The sequence below is a fragment of the Spironucleus salmonicida genome, chromosome 8, assembly GCF_000497125.1.
Source record: "Spironucleus salmonicida strain ATCC 50377 chromosome 8, whole genome shotgun sequence".
NCBI classification, from domain to species: domain Eukaryota; phylum Fornicata; order Diplomonadida; family Hexamitidae; genus Spironucleus; species Spironucleus salmonicida.
The window spans coordinates 296,091-310,331 of record NC_090603.1 but is presented as its reverse complement, the minus strand read 5'-3'; the positions used below and the strand labels follow the sequence as shown (position 1 = coordinate 310,331).

General features: G+C 38.1%; 8 protein-coding genes across 8 annotated transcripts; 5 read left to right on the top strand and 3 right to left on the bottom strand. All coding sequences in view use genetic code 6, as the record gives it.

Annotated features, from left to right (window-relative positions):
* Positions 1-781: 781 nt before the first annotated feature.
* Positions 782-3,712, top strand: SS50377_27874 (uncharacterized protein; the record flags this gene model as incomplete). The annotated part of the gene is made up of 1 exon (XM_067911653.1): positions 782-3,712. The coding sequence occupies one exon, from the start codon at positions 782-784 to the stop codon at positions 3,710-3,712; it is 2,931 nt and encodes a 976-aa protein (XP_067760675.1).
* Positions 3,713-3,864: 152 nt separating this feature from the next.
* SS50377_27873 (Developmentally regulated GTP-binding protein 1) lies at positions 3,865-4,956 on the bottom strand (the record flags this gene model as incomplete). Its single annotated transcript, XM_067911652.1, has 1 exon — positions 3,865-4,956. The coding sequence occupies one exon, from the start codon at positions 4,954-4,956 to the stop codon at positions 3,865-3,867; it is 1,092 nt and encodes a 363-aa protein (XP_067760674.1).
* Positions 4,957-5,090: 134 nt separating this feature from the next.
* On the top strand, positions 5,091-5,678 carry SS50377_27872 (uncharacterized protein; the record flags this gene model as incomplete). Its single annotated transcript, XM_067911651.1, has 1 exon — positions 5,091-5,678. The coding sequence occupies one exon, from the start codon at positions 5,091-5,093 to the stop codon at positions 5,676-5,678; it is 588 nt and encodes a 195-aa protein (XP_067760673.1).
* Positions 5,679-6,945: 1,267 nt separating this feature from the next.
* Positions 6,946-8,298, top strand: SS50377_27871 (Cathepsin L; the record flags this gene model as incomplete). The annotated part of the gene is made up of 1 exon (XM_067911650.1): positions 6,946-8,298. The coding sequence occupies one exon, from the start codon at positions 6,946-6,948 to the stop codon at positions 8,296-8,298; it is 1,353 nt and encodes a 450-aa protein (XP_067760672.1).
* Positions 8,299-9,259: 961 nt separating this feature from the next.
* SS50377_27870 (uncharacterized protein) lies at positions 9,260-9,742 on the top strand (the record flags this gene model as incomplete). The annotated part of the gene is made up of 1 exon (XM_067911649.1): positions 9,260-9,742. The coding sequence occupies one exon, from the start codon at positions 9,260-9,262 to the stop codon at positions 9,740-9,742; it is 483 nt and encodes a 160-aa protein (XP_067760671.1).
* Positions 9,743-9,817: 75 nt separating this feature from the next.
* On the top strand, positions 9,818-10,093 carry SS50377_27869 (uncharacterized protein; the record flags this gene model as incomplete). The annotated part of the gene is made up of 1 exon (XM_067911648.1): positions 9,818-10,093. The coding sequence occupies one exon, from the start codon at positions 9,818-9,820 to the stop codon at positions 10,091-10,093; it is 276 nt and encodes a 91-aa protein (XP_067760670.1).
* Positions 10,094-10,731: 638 nt separating this feature from the next.
* On the bottom strand, positions 10,732-11,367 carry SS50377_27868 (NUDIX hydrolase; the record flags this gene model as incomplete). Its single annotated transcript, XM_067911647.1, has 1 exon — positions 10,732-11,367. One exon carries the CDS (start codon positions 11,365-11,367, stop codon positions 10,732-10,734), a length of 636 nt encoding a protein of 211 aa, XP_067760669.1.
* Positions 11,368-11,535: 168 nt separating this feature from the next.
* Positions 11,536-14,157, bottom strand: SS50377_27867 (uncharacterized protein; the record flags this gene model as incomplete). Its single annotated transcript, XM_067911646.1, has 1 exon — positions 11,536-14,157. The coding sequence occupies one exon, from the start codon at positions 14,155-14,157 to the stop codon at positions 11,536-11,538; it is 2,622 nt and encodes an 873-aa protein (XP_067760668.1).
* Positions 14,158-14,241: the final 84 nt, after the last annotated feature.

Sequence of the window (14,241 nt, the reverse complement as noted above, 5' to 3'; positions counted from 1 at the left end):
ATCCGCTATAACTCTCTATTCTAGTCACCTGAGAGTAGTCATAATTTACCTCCTTTATCGCCACCGCCGCCTCCGTTTGCAAATTAATATTTCAAAACAAGATATTATACACTATTGTGACAAATACCCCCATGAACCCCAAATCGATATTATGATCATTACTATTATATTGTAAGTACAACAACGACCCTGATTGCTGTTTTCTGATCAGAATGACAGAGCGCCGTGGGAATTCGCACTGCAACGCAAAAATTTAGCGTGACGCCGTCGTGCAGATTTGAACGCCGTACACGAACGGCGCCCAGAAATGCATGCGTTTCGATTAGGGATATACACAATTCTGCGCCAAAAGCATCCCCTTCGCGCCGGACTCTCTGTGGCGCAGTTACAGGCAACGTTCTCAGAATATTTTAATACTTATTATTATATTGTTAATAGTATATTTTTATTTGTGGAAGGGGAAGGAGTGGAAAAGTTCCACGGCGAGCGCCAGCAGAATTGCAACATGGGACAGATTTATGTCTCCTCTGGGCGTTGTTTGCATAATTTCAGCCTCCAATTTTTCGGCTTTGCAGATAACGCACGAGGCGGTGGATGGTGCACTGTTAATGCCCGTCGGCAAATCTGCAGCGGCCGGCTAAGTTATTTCTACGAAAACATTGTTTGGACATAGACTTTTTTCAAAATACAAATATGTACACAAGCTGTTGGTTCTGGGTAGACTTTTGATTTTATTTTATATTAATATATAATAATAATATTAATTCGTTCCACTCCGTAAATGAACGCTTACAAACATGCCACAGGCATGACCCAGAAGGAGCATGTCACCTCCTTCCTCACCCAACACCTCTAAAACCCTACCTCGCATACGAAACAAGTCCTCGACTTCCTGATCCTCCACCAGGCGAAAATCGTGGCAATTTTCATGCGCAAGCACAGGCAGCAGCTCAACACTCCCCAACTTGTCGAGGCTGCTACCAACGATGGATTTACGCGGCAATATATGATGTGGCTCTTGTACGACGCCGCCATGCCAGCCACAAACAGTATTTTCGACTACTGTGCCGTGATCAATGAGAGCGCCGCGGAGCCCGCCAGCGCGTAGCAGATCCTCCATAATGGCGATGCAAAGTCGGTTGCCGAGCTAATTTTCAAGAGCTTCGCCAATTTGCTCCAAATTACTCCTTCTGACCGTCATAGCGCCCCATTAGCCACCCCATAACTTCCCTCCTTACCCCAAACTGATTATCACGTCTTACTCGATTCGCGCCTTGAGCTTACCGCCTTCGAGCAACAGCCGATTGGTGCAGCCTTCGGGGACGTTTTCGCGCTTCTGGTTTAAGAATTGCCCGAAAAAGACGTAAAGAAAGTGCTCAGAAGGTTCGAATTCACGCTACCTAACCTGGAGCTCAGTGAGGAGCTGGGTGAGATCGTTTGCGACGAGGACATCATTTTTGCGTGCCAGGACGTCCTGGAAGCAATTTTCCGCAAGGGGTCCCTACCGAAGGAGTCTATTCCGCTTCTAGAACTTGTGAGCGCGCAGTCGGTGCAGGAGAGTCCTCACGTGTTCGCGGAGCTCCTGACGGCACTCTGCACCGAATCCGGTGACGTGTACTTCTTCAACCGAAATGCCCTCAGAATCACGAAGTTCACGCCAGATTTTTCGCAGATTTGTAGTTATAAACTTGAAATACAGCGGATTCAAGCGTCGATTCGGACGATTTTCCTATCAGACAAGGAGCTTCTATCTATCCTGCTCTCCGTAACGTCCCCGGATCTGCTTCTGACGCTCGCAGCAGATCACTACCCGCAAATCGACCTGCCGCAGCTGCTCATCCTGCGAGCTTACCAGGACGGCCCGCAGTTCGTCAACGGCGTCCTGGAACGTTCAGTGGCGCTGCTCGCCAAAATTCCGTTCGAATTGCTCTATTTTGTACTAGAATTTTCGACCAAAATCGTGTGGCTGCTCGAAGATACGGAGGTATTCCAGTCATAGAGCTGCCAAAACACACGCGCGGCGCTGGAAAATTTCGTAAACCACGTGAATGAATTCTACGGTATTAGTATATAATAATGCGGTTGGTGCGTTTCAAGTGATATAATAGTCAAAAAATCGGTAGAAATTACGATAAAATTTTTGCTGGATTTCGATTTCGACGTCGCTTAAATGGCACAGTATCTGGCGAGTTTGGCAGTAAAAAACGAGGAAATCAACACGCGCTAAATCGTGCAGTAGGTGCTGGTCGAAATATCCGAAATCATCGCGGACGGCAACTACAGCGTTGAAGTACGTGCAAAATTTTTCCAGTTTCTTGTTTATATCAGTTAAAAATACAATTTTATCATGTCACCAATTTTGCAAACAACTGATATAATGCAGGAAAGTGGCTGGCAATAGGTCATATTAGTAAATATTATTCGTGCAATTAAGTTATATCATGTAAAAGAAGAAATTTCAACTGATATAATGAGTAAAATATCAGAAATCGAAGCGTAAATCGCAAATATCAATACTTAGCTATAATACAATATATTGTAAGCATAGCAGTCTCCTAACGAGCTGAAATCCAGATTTGCGGCAATTTCTTCAAGTTTGCAGCAGAAAAAACAGCATTTTAAGTCCGAACTGATCCAACTCAGATCGACCTCAAAACAGCAAACTACGGCCCCAAACCCCTCTAGACAGCTCATAAAAACCTCCATTATCGACCTATTAGACTCGCTCCAAATTCGAAATAAACCGTTTTTACTCAACATTTTGAAAAATTTGTCGCAGTTATATCACTTGAAAACCACTCCTTTTTTCGATTTCGCGCAATTTTCATTTGTCGTAAAATGCAATATTTTGCCTCCCAAAGCGCTCCAAAAGCTCATTTTCGTCCTGAATCGGATCGTGCCAGCAACGGCTTACTCAGAAGGCCAGGAAGTCGCGCAAAACCACCCGAATTTCGTCGATTTCATCGCCCGATTCGTCGTTCTGGACCGGCTGATTAGCGACCCGTCAGAGATCGTTTTGGGCTTCCTGGCGGGTCTTCTGGGCGCAAAATCGAGCATTTCTGAGCATTTGATGCTAAAATTCGTTCTGCCGCTCCTCGTGTTCGTGAATCCGCGCTTCCCGCTGCTCAAAAACGCGCTTGGGAAGGTACCGCAGTCGAACGCGTCGCTGATGTCGATAAATGTGATATAACTGGCCGTTTTGGTTCAGAAATTGAACGTTTTTACGCCGAAAATCGAGCGCGTAATTAGTTATTTTCACGTTCAGTCTGCCGTTATATCAGTTGATGCATTTCTGAAATTCACGGAATTTGTGCGAAATGGAGTGGAAAAAGCGAAAAATTTGGGCGAAATCGCTGCCGTGACGTCAATTTTGAGCGCAAAATGCGAAAAATCGTTTTCGGGATCAAGTTTATCGCAATTTAGGAACGAAATCTCGCTGATAATGAAAGGGCGGAAGGCGGTGGCTGCGGTGCGTCCGAGCGCCGTTTTGGCCGTTTTTGGCGAACATTCAGCCGGAAAAGAGGGCCTGCTGGACGTGCCGTTCGATTTTTGCAGATTTTCGTATTCTTACCGTAGAATTTTCGAGTAAAAAGGAAGGGAGAATAAGCATATATTAGATAGTTTCTGCAAAGAATTTTTGGGGGCACATTTGGCAGTGAAGGTGCTCGGATATGCTGATTTTGGTACGGGGGTTGACGGTGCAGTTGAGTGAGAGGTAAAATCCTGAGTAAAAGTTTAATGTATTATTATATATAATAATAGGATATTTTCTGTAGAAAATTATGACTGTATATATAATATTATTTAAAACCAAACTCCAACTCATAGTTATATTATATAATAATATACTAATATTGCTCTCCATCACTTCACCACAATCTGCACCACGTCGCCGTCCTGAACCACGTGGTCGTTGCTGACCCGCTGGCCCTGAAAGTTGACGCTCCGGCCCCAAACCTGCCCGTACTGCAACCCCTGCACCAGCTCCTTGTGAATCGCTCCGCAAACGTCCTAAACGGTATCCCCCTTCTTCATGAAGATCGCATCGGTCAGATCCGGGTGTTCCCCGCGCTTTCTGGTGTAAATTCTGCAAATTTCGAGATTTTCCCAAATTTTCTACTTCAAATACGCCAGCCCAAGCTCTTACGAAACTGAAATCGGTATATAGCCCTAATTCGCGAAGTAATTAACCGCCTCAACCGAGATCATATCAATCTTATTGACCACGTAAATTGCTTTCGCGTAAACGCGTGAACCACAAATCACGTCCACGAGCTGGTCCGTGCTTATATCATCACGAATGAAAATATCGCAATTATGATATTTGAACTCCTACATTATCGCTTTAACGGTGTCGTAGGTCAGATTAGACTGGTTTACCGTGAAGTTGACCTTCACACCGCCGGTCTTCTGACGTACAATTTCGACGTTAGGACGCTGCTGGTTAAGGCGGATTCCCATATCAAAGAGCTCCTTTTCGAGCTACTTCCGCTCCTGCTCGGCGCGGAGCGCGTCCAACATCACGATGATTAGGTCTGCCGTCCGCGCGGTCGCGATGACCTGCTTCCCTTTTCCCTTGTTATCCGCCGCCCCAGAAATGATTCCCGGGAGGTCCAGGATTTGTACCTGCGCGTTGTTGTAGAACATCTACCCCGGGATACACGTGAGTGTCGTGAACTCGTACGCTGCGACTACTGACTTCGAGTTCGTGAGCGCGCAGAGCAGCGAAGATTTTCCAGTGGATGGAAATCCTATCATCGCCGCGCGTGCCTGCCCCACTTTTTGCACCTCGAATCCCTGCCCCTTCGGGCCCGTCTTGGACTGCTCGCTCAAGAGCTAAGACTCAAGCGCAGCGAGCCTTGCCTTCAAACGCCCCATATGATAGTTCGTCGCCTTGTTCTTCTGCGTGATGGCTTGTTCGGCTTTTATCGCTTCGATCTGCTCGACTATTCCCATTTGGTTTTCAATTGGGAACGGAAAATAGATATATTGGTTATTATATAATATAATTTATCTTTTATTTGGAGTGGAACGGAACGGAATGCGATAAAATGGAATGAATTGAATTGGGGAGATTTGAAAACTAGAGAATGTCCTTACGGCATGGTATAACAGTTTATTTGAAATATTGTTGTAAAAATTAATCCAACTAAATATGTATTTTTGATTAAATAACAGTTTTTGGTTTAGTAGCAAACTCAAATACGGCCCTGATTGAAGCCAGTTAAATTGTTTGGAATTTAAGGCTAAGTGTATAGGTTTCTGTAAAAAATAGTTTTAACAACAGCTTAGACCAGTAGATTTAATTTCAATATAGCGTTCTGTTATTGATAAATTTAGATTATAAGTATAATAGTTTTTAGTAAATGCATAGTCCGATTGCTATTGCTATTGACCTTATCATGGCTTTTTAAGGACTATAGATGTTCATATTTTCGTATTAAATAATTGTGTTCAACTTAAATTATAATATTAGTTATTCTGTCTTTTTTCAGAGTATTAATACAAATTTATTAGTTATATTTGAGGCTTAATTTCATGTATTTAATAAATTCATAAACTAAAGAGCAATACCGCCACCTTTAAATACAGTAACGACCAAAACTAATATCATGATATGCAACTACTGTATTGATAAATTAATTGTTAATTTCTTCAGTATCTGGATCTGGTGTTGACTTACATTGTGGTAATCGATCTTTAATTCCATTTAATGATAATAGAAAATTAATACTATGTCTATATATTTTAAATAAGTCTTTCCATTAGAATATAATCTTATTAAATATTATTAAACCTTAATTAATTTGCTAAAAACACATAGAAAAGCTTTTTAATTACCTTAACTTATATCAATAATTTAAGTTAATCATTAATATATTTTAAAAATGCTCTATAGTTGCACGAAACAAATTCTTATATGATATTCGTACAAGTAATAACTTATCTCATGAATTTTCTTAAGTAGTCATTTAAAGGAATCCTATTTTATATAATAATCAAAAAAAGTATTACCAATCTATTATCATAAAATTAAATTTATAATAATTTCTTATTAAAAAACTATCTGGAATTTTATCAATATACTTAAAATAATTAACTAAAATATTGCTTAAATTAATATGTTCAAAATTTACTATCAGAGATTTGGTTTCTCGATAAATAGTCTACTAACTGACACTAATATAAATTAGGATAATTTAGTATAGTTTTTACAAAGTATTATGTTTATTTAACTAGGCAAACTAAGTAATTTGCTTTAAATTATTTTGTATATGTCATTTTATCAAATTCTAGGTAAATTTTCCAGCTTCATATAAATCTTTCAAATATTATACACGCAATAATGATAATGTTTAACAATATAAAAACATAGAAAAGTATTTTTACATATTATCTGGTGAACTTTCATGTTTATTTTTAATTATCATTATTTATTTTCACAAAGTTAAAATAATTTATTTTACATTTTATGAAATTTTAATTTAATGAAACCAATTTCAGGTATTAAATAGTAAAAATTATTCTAATTATATTACTTTACATTATGTTATGGATTAATAAAAACTGGAAAACTTTCCTATAATATTAACAACTTTATGAAATAGTTAATATTTAAATCAAACAATTTACAAGCAAATACTAAATCACATTTTTATGTTTATATAAGCATTTATATATTAAAGTCAATCGATTCTTGTATTTATATAATTAAAATTAACTATTATTATGAAGTTATGTTGATTAAAAGTTTTAAAAATGCTATATTATCGCTAATATAGTAAAAAATTCAAGTTAAATATACATATTCTGTATATTTTTATAAATAAAATCTATAAAACATAAAGGAATTGCCTCTAATCATGATGAATTATTATCTAGTATTAATTATTTCTTAAAATTTTGAAATTGACTGTAATCTCCAGTTTCTGAAATATCTTTAAAATGATCATCTTACTAGGATTTATACCTAGTGCAATAGACTGTTAATCAGCATATAGTGAGTTCATTACTCATTATAAAAAATCATTTAGTCTTGACAGGTAATAGTAGTTTTGCATAAATTATCTTGAATATTTGAAGATAAAAAACGAATGCCCTACATGTAAAGTCACTAATATATATGATAAAGACTTTAATAGTTTCTTGAGATAAACTCCACCTAAGGATGAAAGTATGTTTAGTACTGAGACATGTTAGTCAGTTTTTTGCTACTCAAATGACCCTCTTCCCACCATTTAGAATTTACCAGAATCTGTGGACCTACGTGAAAAAGGTCTTATCACATTGGCTAAAGACTAATAGTAATGTGGTTCATGTTGGGCATTTGTGGTAATTGGGATGTTAGAAAATTCAATACTTAGAGATCATAAAAAGCTAAGGCAAAGGGCTTTTAAAAAGGATGCTATTCGTTTGGATTTATCAGAGTAGTTTCTAATATCTAATACATATGGTGTTAGTGACTACTGTAATGGTGGAGATGTAGTTCCAGCTCTTAATTATATAGTTGATACACCAAAACATTGGATAAGTGTGGATATTACTGCTAATTTTCCATACGAATATCTAAAATAATGGAAAGCTCATTACTAAAATAAATTTCTACATACTAGAATCAGACCCTCTCAGTATTTATTACCGTATAAGGTTTATAATAGAACTAGTTTAATAAATGTAACAGGAACTGCAAAAACACCCGTTATAAATTTAATGAAAAATGACAATGAGATGGATTAAGATAAAGTAATGTAGTATTTAGCTAGAGGAATAGCTGTTGCTGCTGCAATGTATATCTAGCCAGGGTCATTTTTATAAAGAGTTATAATGTCATATGACGGAAAAATTGCCATTCCAGGATTCGCCTGTACAGGTATCCCTAACCATCAAGTTTTAATTGTTGGTTATGGAAAGTTTAGAGGTATAGATGTATGGATAGTGAAGAATTCAATAGGGCCAGAATGGGGTAACTAAGGTCACATATATATGGAGCGCGGGACAAATACTATGTGTCTTGAAACTTATGCCTTCGCTATTATTCCGAAGCATTATAACGAAAAAGATGGTGTATTTGAAGGAGCATATCCAACACCCTATAATCTTAGCCGCGGCCTGACTGGACTCGATAAAGATATTATTATAAAGACCATAGAAACTGACACTAGTCATTAATAGTTATTCGTCAAAATTTCTATTGTTATCATAATTTCATTGGCGTTAATTTCTATTTTAACTATGAAGTTGGCTTCTACAAGACGTTATAATCATAATTATAAGAAAGCGGAAAATGTTGTATTGTGATCGATTAATTTTTTATAAATAACCTAAATTAAATCACTAATTTGTGCAAAAATTATATTAATCTTTATTCTTTAATGTTTATTGTACGTTCTTAATTATTGTTTATATAATAAATTTTAATTTATAGATAATATGTTAAGATAAGATTCTCCATCATTAATCATAGACGTACTTCGTGAAAATTATTGAAACTATATAATCAGGATTTTATAAAAAATTTAATTATTATATAAAAAATTAATCATCTTTTTTTATGTTTTACATTAAATTTATAATAATTTTAAGCTAAAATTTAATATTATTAATCTAAATATTTTAAATCCTTTACATTAAATTACCTGCTATTAAATTTAATAAAAAGTATTTTAAATATTTTTACAATTAAAACCTTTGAAATCTCAGAAGAATTATAAAATTCCTAAAATTTATTTCCCTGTATCTTTATTATTATTTTATATTAATTATATGATGATTTTGTATTTTAAATAGACTAATTTTAATTTTTTTACTAGATTAATAAGTTTTACTAAACGATTAATCATCATAATAAGAAAATTATATTTAAAAAAATATTATGATGATTCAAATTAAGAATATTTAGAAATAATAATATTTTAATTTTGCATATAGAGTGGTCATTAATGTTATTTTTTCGATAAAAGTATAATATGATTTAAACATTAACCATTTACCAGATATATAAATTGATTAGTAATCATTGATATATAACATTATAAGGAAGTGTAGATTAATAATAGATGGTTTGCTAAAGCATATTTGATATCAAAGAAAAATTTATTGCCATATGGGTAGTTAAAATAGGTTATAGTAAGTTTAATAGAAGTAATACTTGAGGTAGGAATAAAGAAAAATTTATTATAAATATTGCGTAGAAGAAAATTATTAATTATAAAAATATAGTTTATATATCCGAAACTAGAAAATTGAAAACCGCTCCATAATGGACTTTTAGGTAGCACGTATTCTTGAAATCAGAGATAAGCGTTTGGGGAGTATTTCTAGTACCATAAGTGCAGGAAGTGCATATTTTGACTATTCTGATTCATCCCATGGTTAAAAATCATAAAAATCAAGTATTAAGCCTGTTGAAGAATTTAAAATATCAAATCTTACATCTTCAAATGTATTTTTATCTCATATGAACGGTACTCGCTAGTAAGTGCCATAAAAATAGTATCCTTAATAATTATTAAGAACTGGCGAAGCTTCTATATTACTAGGAAGTGCTTTATCACGCTCTAGAGCTATAATATCAAATAATCAAGTTCCAGACCCAGTAAAGTAATCCTTTTTACGTCAAACCAAGTAGAATATACCACCTCTATAAGATGAAGTTCTAATACCTGATTAACATTTTGTATCACCAGAACTTAGGGTATAAAATGTACTTAATGAAGTCCATTGGCATGGTTTTGGGATGTGATTGTATAAATCTCAATTCTTGCTTTTATTAAATTGTTTCTTCAAAAATCAAGAGTTGCTTGAAAATTATAAGTTAATGAATATAAAGTATCTTTATTCACACATATTAATTCAAAAATCTGACTCTGATAGGTCTAGTACTAATAAGTTTACTAGAATTGGCCCACAATCTGCGGTGATCCAGATAGAGTCAGAAAAGCTTACATAATGCATAAGTTCTAAGGCTACATCTGAGCCACTATATGACTCAATTGATAGCGCCTAATTTGAAGAGGAGTTCATGCTACTAGGCTCTCTCATCTAGCATGTTGTTCTTCGAATTATTGGCTTCACTTTTAATGAAAGGGATTGATCTGAAGACAATATTTAGTCTGTATAATAGAATAATAAATAATATAGTTATTATCTTAATCATACAATCGGATCCATATTTTTATCCTGTACTTTTTGAAGAAAATACAACACTACTGATCTAATTACAATACTATTACCATTTAATTTACCAAACTTTTTGTTAATAAGATTCCATATGAAATTATATGAGAATATAGTTACTTTATTAATTTAATCACAAAATTTTATAGTTTAAACTGTACTCATATTTCATTTATTTTATTTGGTGTAGATTATATTTTAAGTGAAAGACAGCTAAAATATAACCTTCACTTATTTTCAATATTACTCTGATTATATTAGTTCTATTTTTTATGAAAACTACCTAATGCATATAATAACGAAATATTCTATTTTAACAGAAAAACCCCGATAAATCTAATACATATGTAACTATTATAATAATATATTACTATATACTATTTTCTTCACTGAAAAATTATGAATTGGGCATTATAATATCATTTTTTTCTATCATTTACGTGTAGAAAACAAATCAAATTATCCTGCGAATACCACAAATCAAAAATTTAAGCATACTATTACAACAGATTTACCCCAAAATAGCCTATTTGATATCACCAATATCAACACAAATCACTCAGAGAACTGTTGTAAAATTAAATCCGTTGGCTAGCGCCTAAGCTGGGCTAGCGTCTGCAGTTGTTAGGCTATTTTCTACCATTTTTTTGTCAAAGTGTTCATTCTACTTATCTTTACTAGACTGTATCCGTGGATTTCCTCGTCGGAAAGCGGCTTTAAGCTTTCCATTTTAAGGTGATTCACAACGCTCATGAAGACGATAACGATTTGGTCCCCTAAGTCAAACTGTTCCCAAGGGGCATTAGTAAACTCAATCTGGAGGCCTGTTTCCTCAAAGACCTCCCTGCTACACGCCTCGTGGCAGGGCTCGTTGCCCTCTATCCCGCCCTTCGGAAGTCCTAGGTTTTTGTAGTAGCGGCAGGCAAGGAAATTGGTGCGCTGCGGATTCACAATCAATGCCGCTACTGCGCGAGTGGGGTAGAATATGATACATTTACAACTAATTTTGAGCATTTTACAGATCGCTTCACGCAACACAAAAATATCCCTGTTTCCGTAGTGATCCGGATAATTATCCACTAACAAAAACGTAAGCTTCAGTAGCTGTGAGCCCTGCTCGAGCAGGGTAGCCTATTAGACGTCAGGGAACGTTAATAATAGATATGTCAGATGATTTGGATTAATTGTCATTTTTTGGAGTGGAAATATTGTTAAATAAATTGATTATTATATAATTATATACACTATTATATTAGAAACACTTTTTAATGCAAAAATAACATATTATTATACAGGAATTAATAAAAAATTTACTACACTCCACACTCCTTATTCGGAAAATCTCTACTTGCGAAATTTTCATTTGAACACAAAGCGCTTAACCTCCTCAATAACCTCCCGAATGATGTCGCCAAAAATGATACTGCAACACCGCTCAAACTCGTTTATCTCAATTCGACTCATAATTTGATTTTCCAGTCCTTCTCGATCGACCTCCAATTCGCTCGATAAGCAAAAATCGTCGTACCCCTAAAAAATGATTTCCAGCGGGTTATCGGTTTTGCTCAGAACGATCCCGAGCTCGCGCTCGCTGATGCAGTCCTTTCCGCGAAGCGGCGCAGACAGGCAGTTTTGGACCAATTTGGCCAGAAACTGCACCGCGATCTTCAGGTGAACGCTCCGCGGCGGCATTTGAATCGTGAAAGTCAGCAAATCGAGCGCTAGCGCGTACTGGTGCGTCTGCAGGATCTGATTCAGACCCGAAAAGAAGAAATTTTCTTCCAGAAACGGAAAAAGAATTTCCTGACAGTCGAGCGTCGATTTCGCGTTCTGGTTGTCGAAAAGAACGTCCGAGAACTCGTTCGTGCTCGTCGAGGAGTCCAAAACCAGGTAAATGATTTGAAAGAGCTGAAAATTGTGCTCCTGCTGCTGCTGCGGACTGAGAATTTTGTACAGATTTTCAAGTTTCTCGGCAAGAATTTTCAGATTTTGGGCTGAAAATTTCGTCGAAAACGAGTCGATGAGCGACTTTTCGGTGTTAAAAACGAATTTCGGCGCGATGTCGAAGAGCGAATTTAGCAGAAATTCGGCGTTTTGGGGTGTCAGCAGCATGTCGTAAATCTTGAAATAGAGGCCTGCGAGGTCGTGCTGGAAGTCGTATTGGATCTGATATAAAGTGTTCTGGAGGTAGAATTCGTTGATTGGTAGGGCGAGCTGATTCTCGTAAATGACGCCGTTTTGACGCATGATGACCGAGAACAGCATGTTGTTGGAAATGACGTTGCTGAGGTCGATTTTAGCGACGATTTTGACCAAATTGTCAACTGGTGTGTAGAGCAGCGCCTTCTCTGATAGCAACTGCAGCAGGTCCTGGTCTTCGCACTCTGAGCACGCGCAGAGCAGGTTGTTGACCTGCTCGATGCTGCGGAAGAGGCAGATTCGCTCAACGTCGTACTCGTTCACGTTATCCTCGAAAAACTCCTCCTACCACTTGACCAGCTGGCACTTCTCGGCCTCGTCGACCAAAATTCGGTGGATTTGGAGCATTGTTCCTATGAACGCCTCTGGCAAATTGAACTGAGCGAGTTCCAGTGTTTCTGGGTCGCTCATGATGCGGTAAAACGCCTCCACGCCCAGGCAGAGTACCTGCACGTCATCCAGGAAGCCGACGATTTGCTCGAAAAAGTAGCGGATCAGCTTGACCAAATGCGCGCCGTTTTCGATGAAAAGATCCAGAAAGCAGATGTTGATGATGAACTTCATGTTGACCACGAAATCGCTCTCATTGACGATCATGAGCGTGAACTGGTCCAGAAACGCGTCTAGAATGAAATCCTCCGAGAACAGAGAAATCTGCACCACGATGTGCCAGAACTCGCGAACGCTGTAGTCCACGAGCTAGAGCACTGCAGGCTTGCGGAAAACCTCGTTCAGGATCGTCACGCAAATGCGCACGTTATCGAGCAGGTACTCGAGCTCGAAGTTGACAATGTTGTTGTTGTACATCTGGAGCTGCGTTTTAACTCTCAGGAAGTACTTCTGCAGGAAGCAGCAAAACTCCAGAAAGTGCTCCATGGGAGCACCTGCGCCAAACAGCGCTGCGTCAAAGCGCATCAGAATCCCGTGGAAGGCGCCCTCGACGCCGCAGTTGAGCACCGCGTTCCCGAAGTGGCGCGCCTGCAAAACGAGCAGATGCGCGCTCTCGAGCGCTCCGCCCTCGAGCGCTGTTACGCTGAGAACGTGCAGCTTGCGCGCAAACGCTGCGAACTGCGCATCGGCGCGCTCGCAGAAGATGCTGCTGAGGCACGCGGCGAGCGCGCGATTCTGCGCGAAATCGCGGAAAATCTCCTCCAGGAAATCGCTTTTCTCGGCCAGCAGCAGCAGCGCACGTGCGACCTTCGGAGGCGGAAGCGCGCGGCCGTTGAGGCTGTTCCCGAAGACGATCTTGGCCAGAAGCGCGCTGAACTTCGGCGTAAAGTGCTACGCGATGAGCGAAAAACTCGTAAAAAGCAAATCTGAGAAACTGTTAAAATCGCATTTTTAATATATAATAATAAGTAGTTCGTTCAAGATTAACAAGTCAAAATCGCAAGTAAAAAAAGAAGTGAAAAACGTCGCAATCTGCTCCGTTTTGAGCGAAAGGAGCGCAGTGATTTTCGCAAACTCGCGCGTTATCGGTTTCGCGAACGCGCTCGGGGAGGCCTCCAGCGCGCGGATTGCGAGCCGCGTTTGCCGGTAAAAAGAAGCGAAATTTGGCTCGAAATCGATGCAGAAAGCAGCTGAAAAAAGCGATGTCTGCAGTGTGTCGATTATCGTCGTAAGGCCGTGAAAGAGCGCCGCCAGCGGCATCTGGGACGAAAAAATAGTCTAGAACAGGGCCGACAGTAGCGCCTTCGACGTTATCTGCGCGCGCAGCGATTTGATCGGGGCGAAGTCGCCCTGCTCGGCGGCCTGCGCAGCGGCGATAAGCTGGTTTTTCATCTATGAGGAAGGTTAGTGGAGAGAATATTAGTTAAATCATATAATAATGATGATTGGCGGTTTCGTGATTTGGTGAGAAGTAAT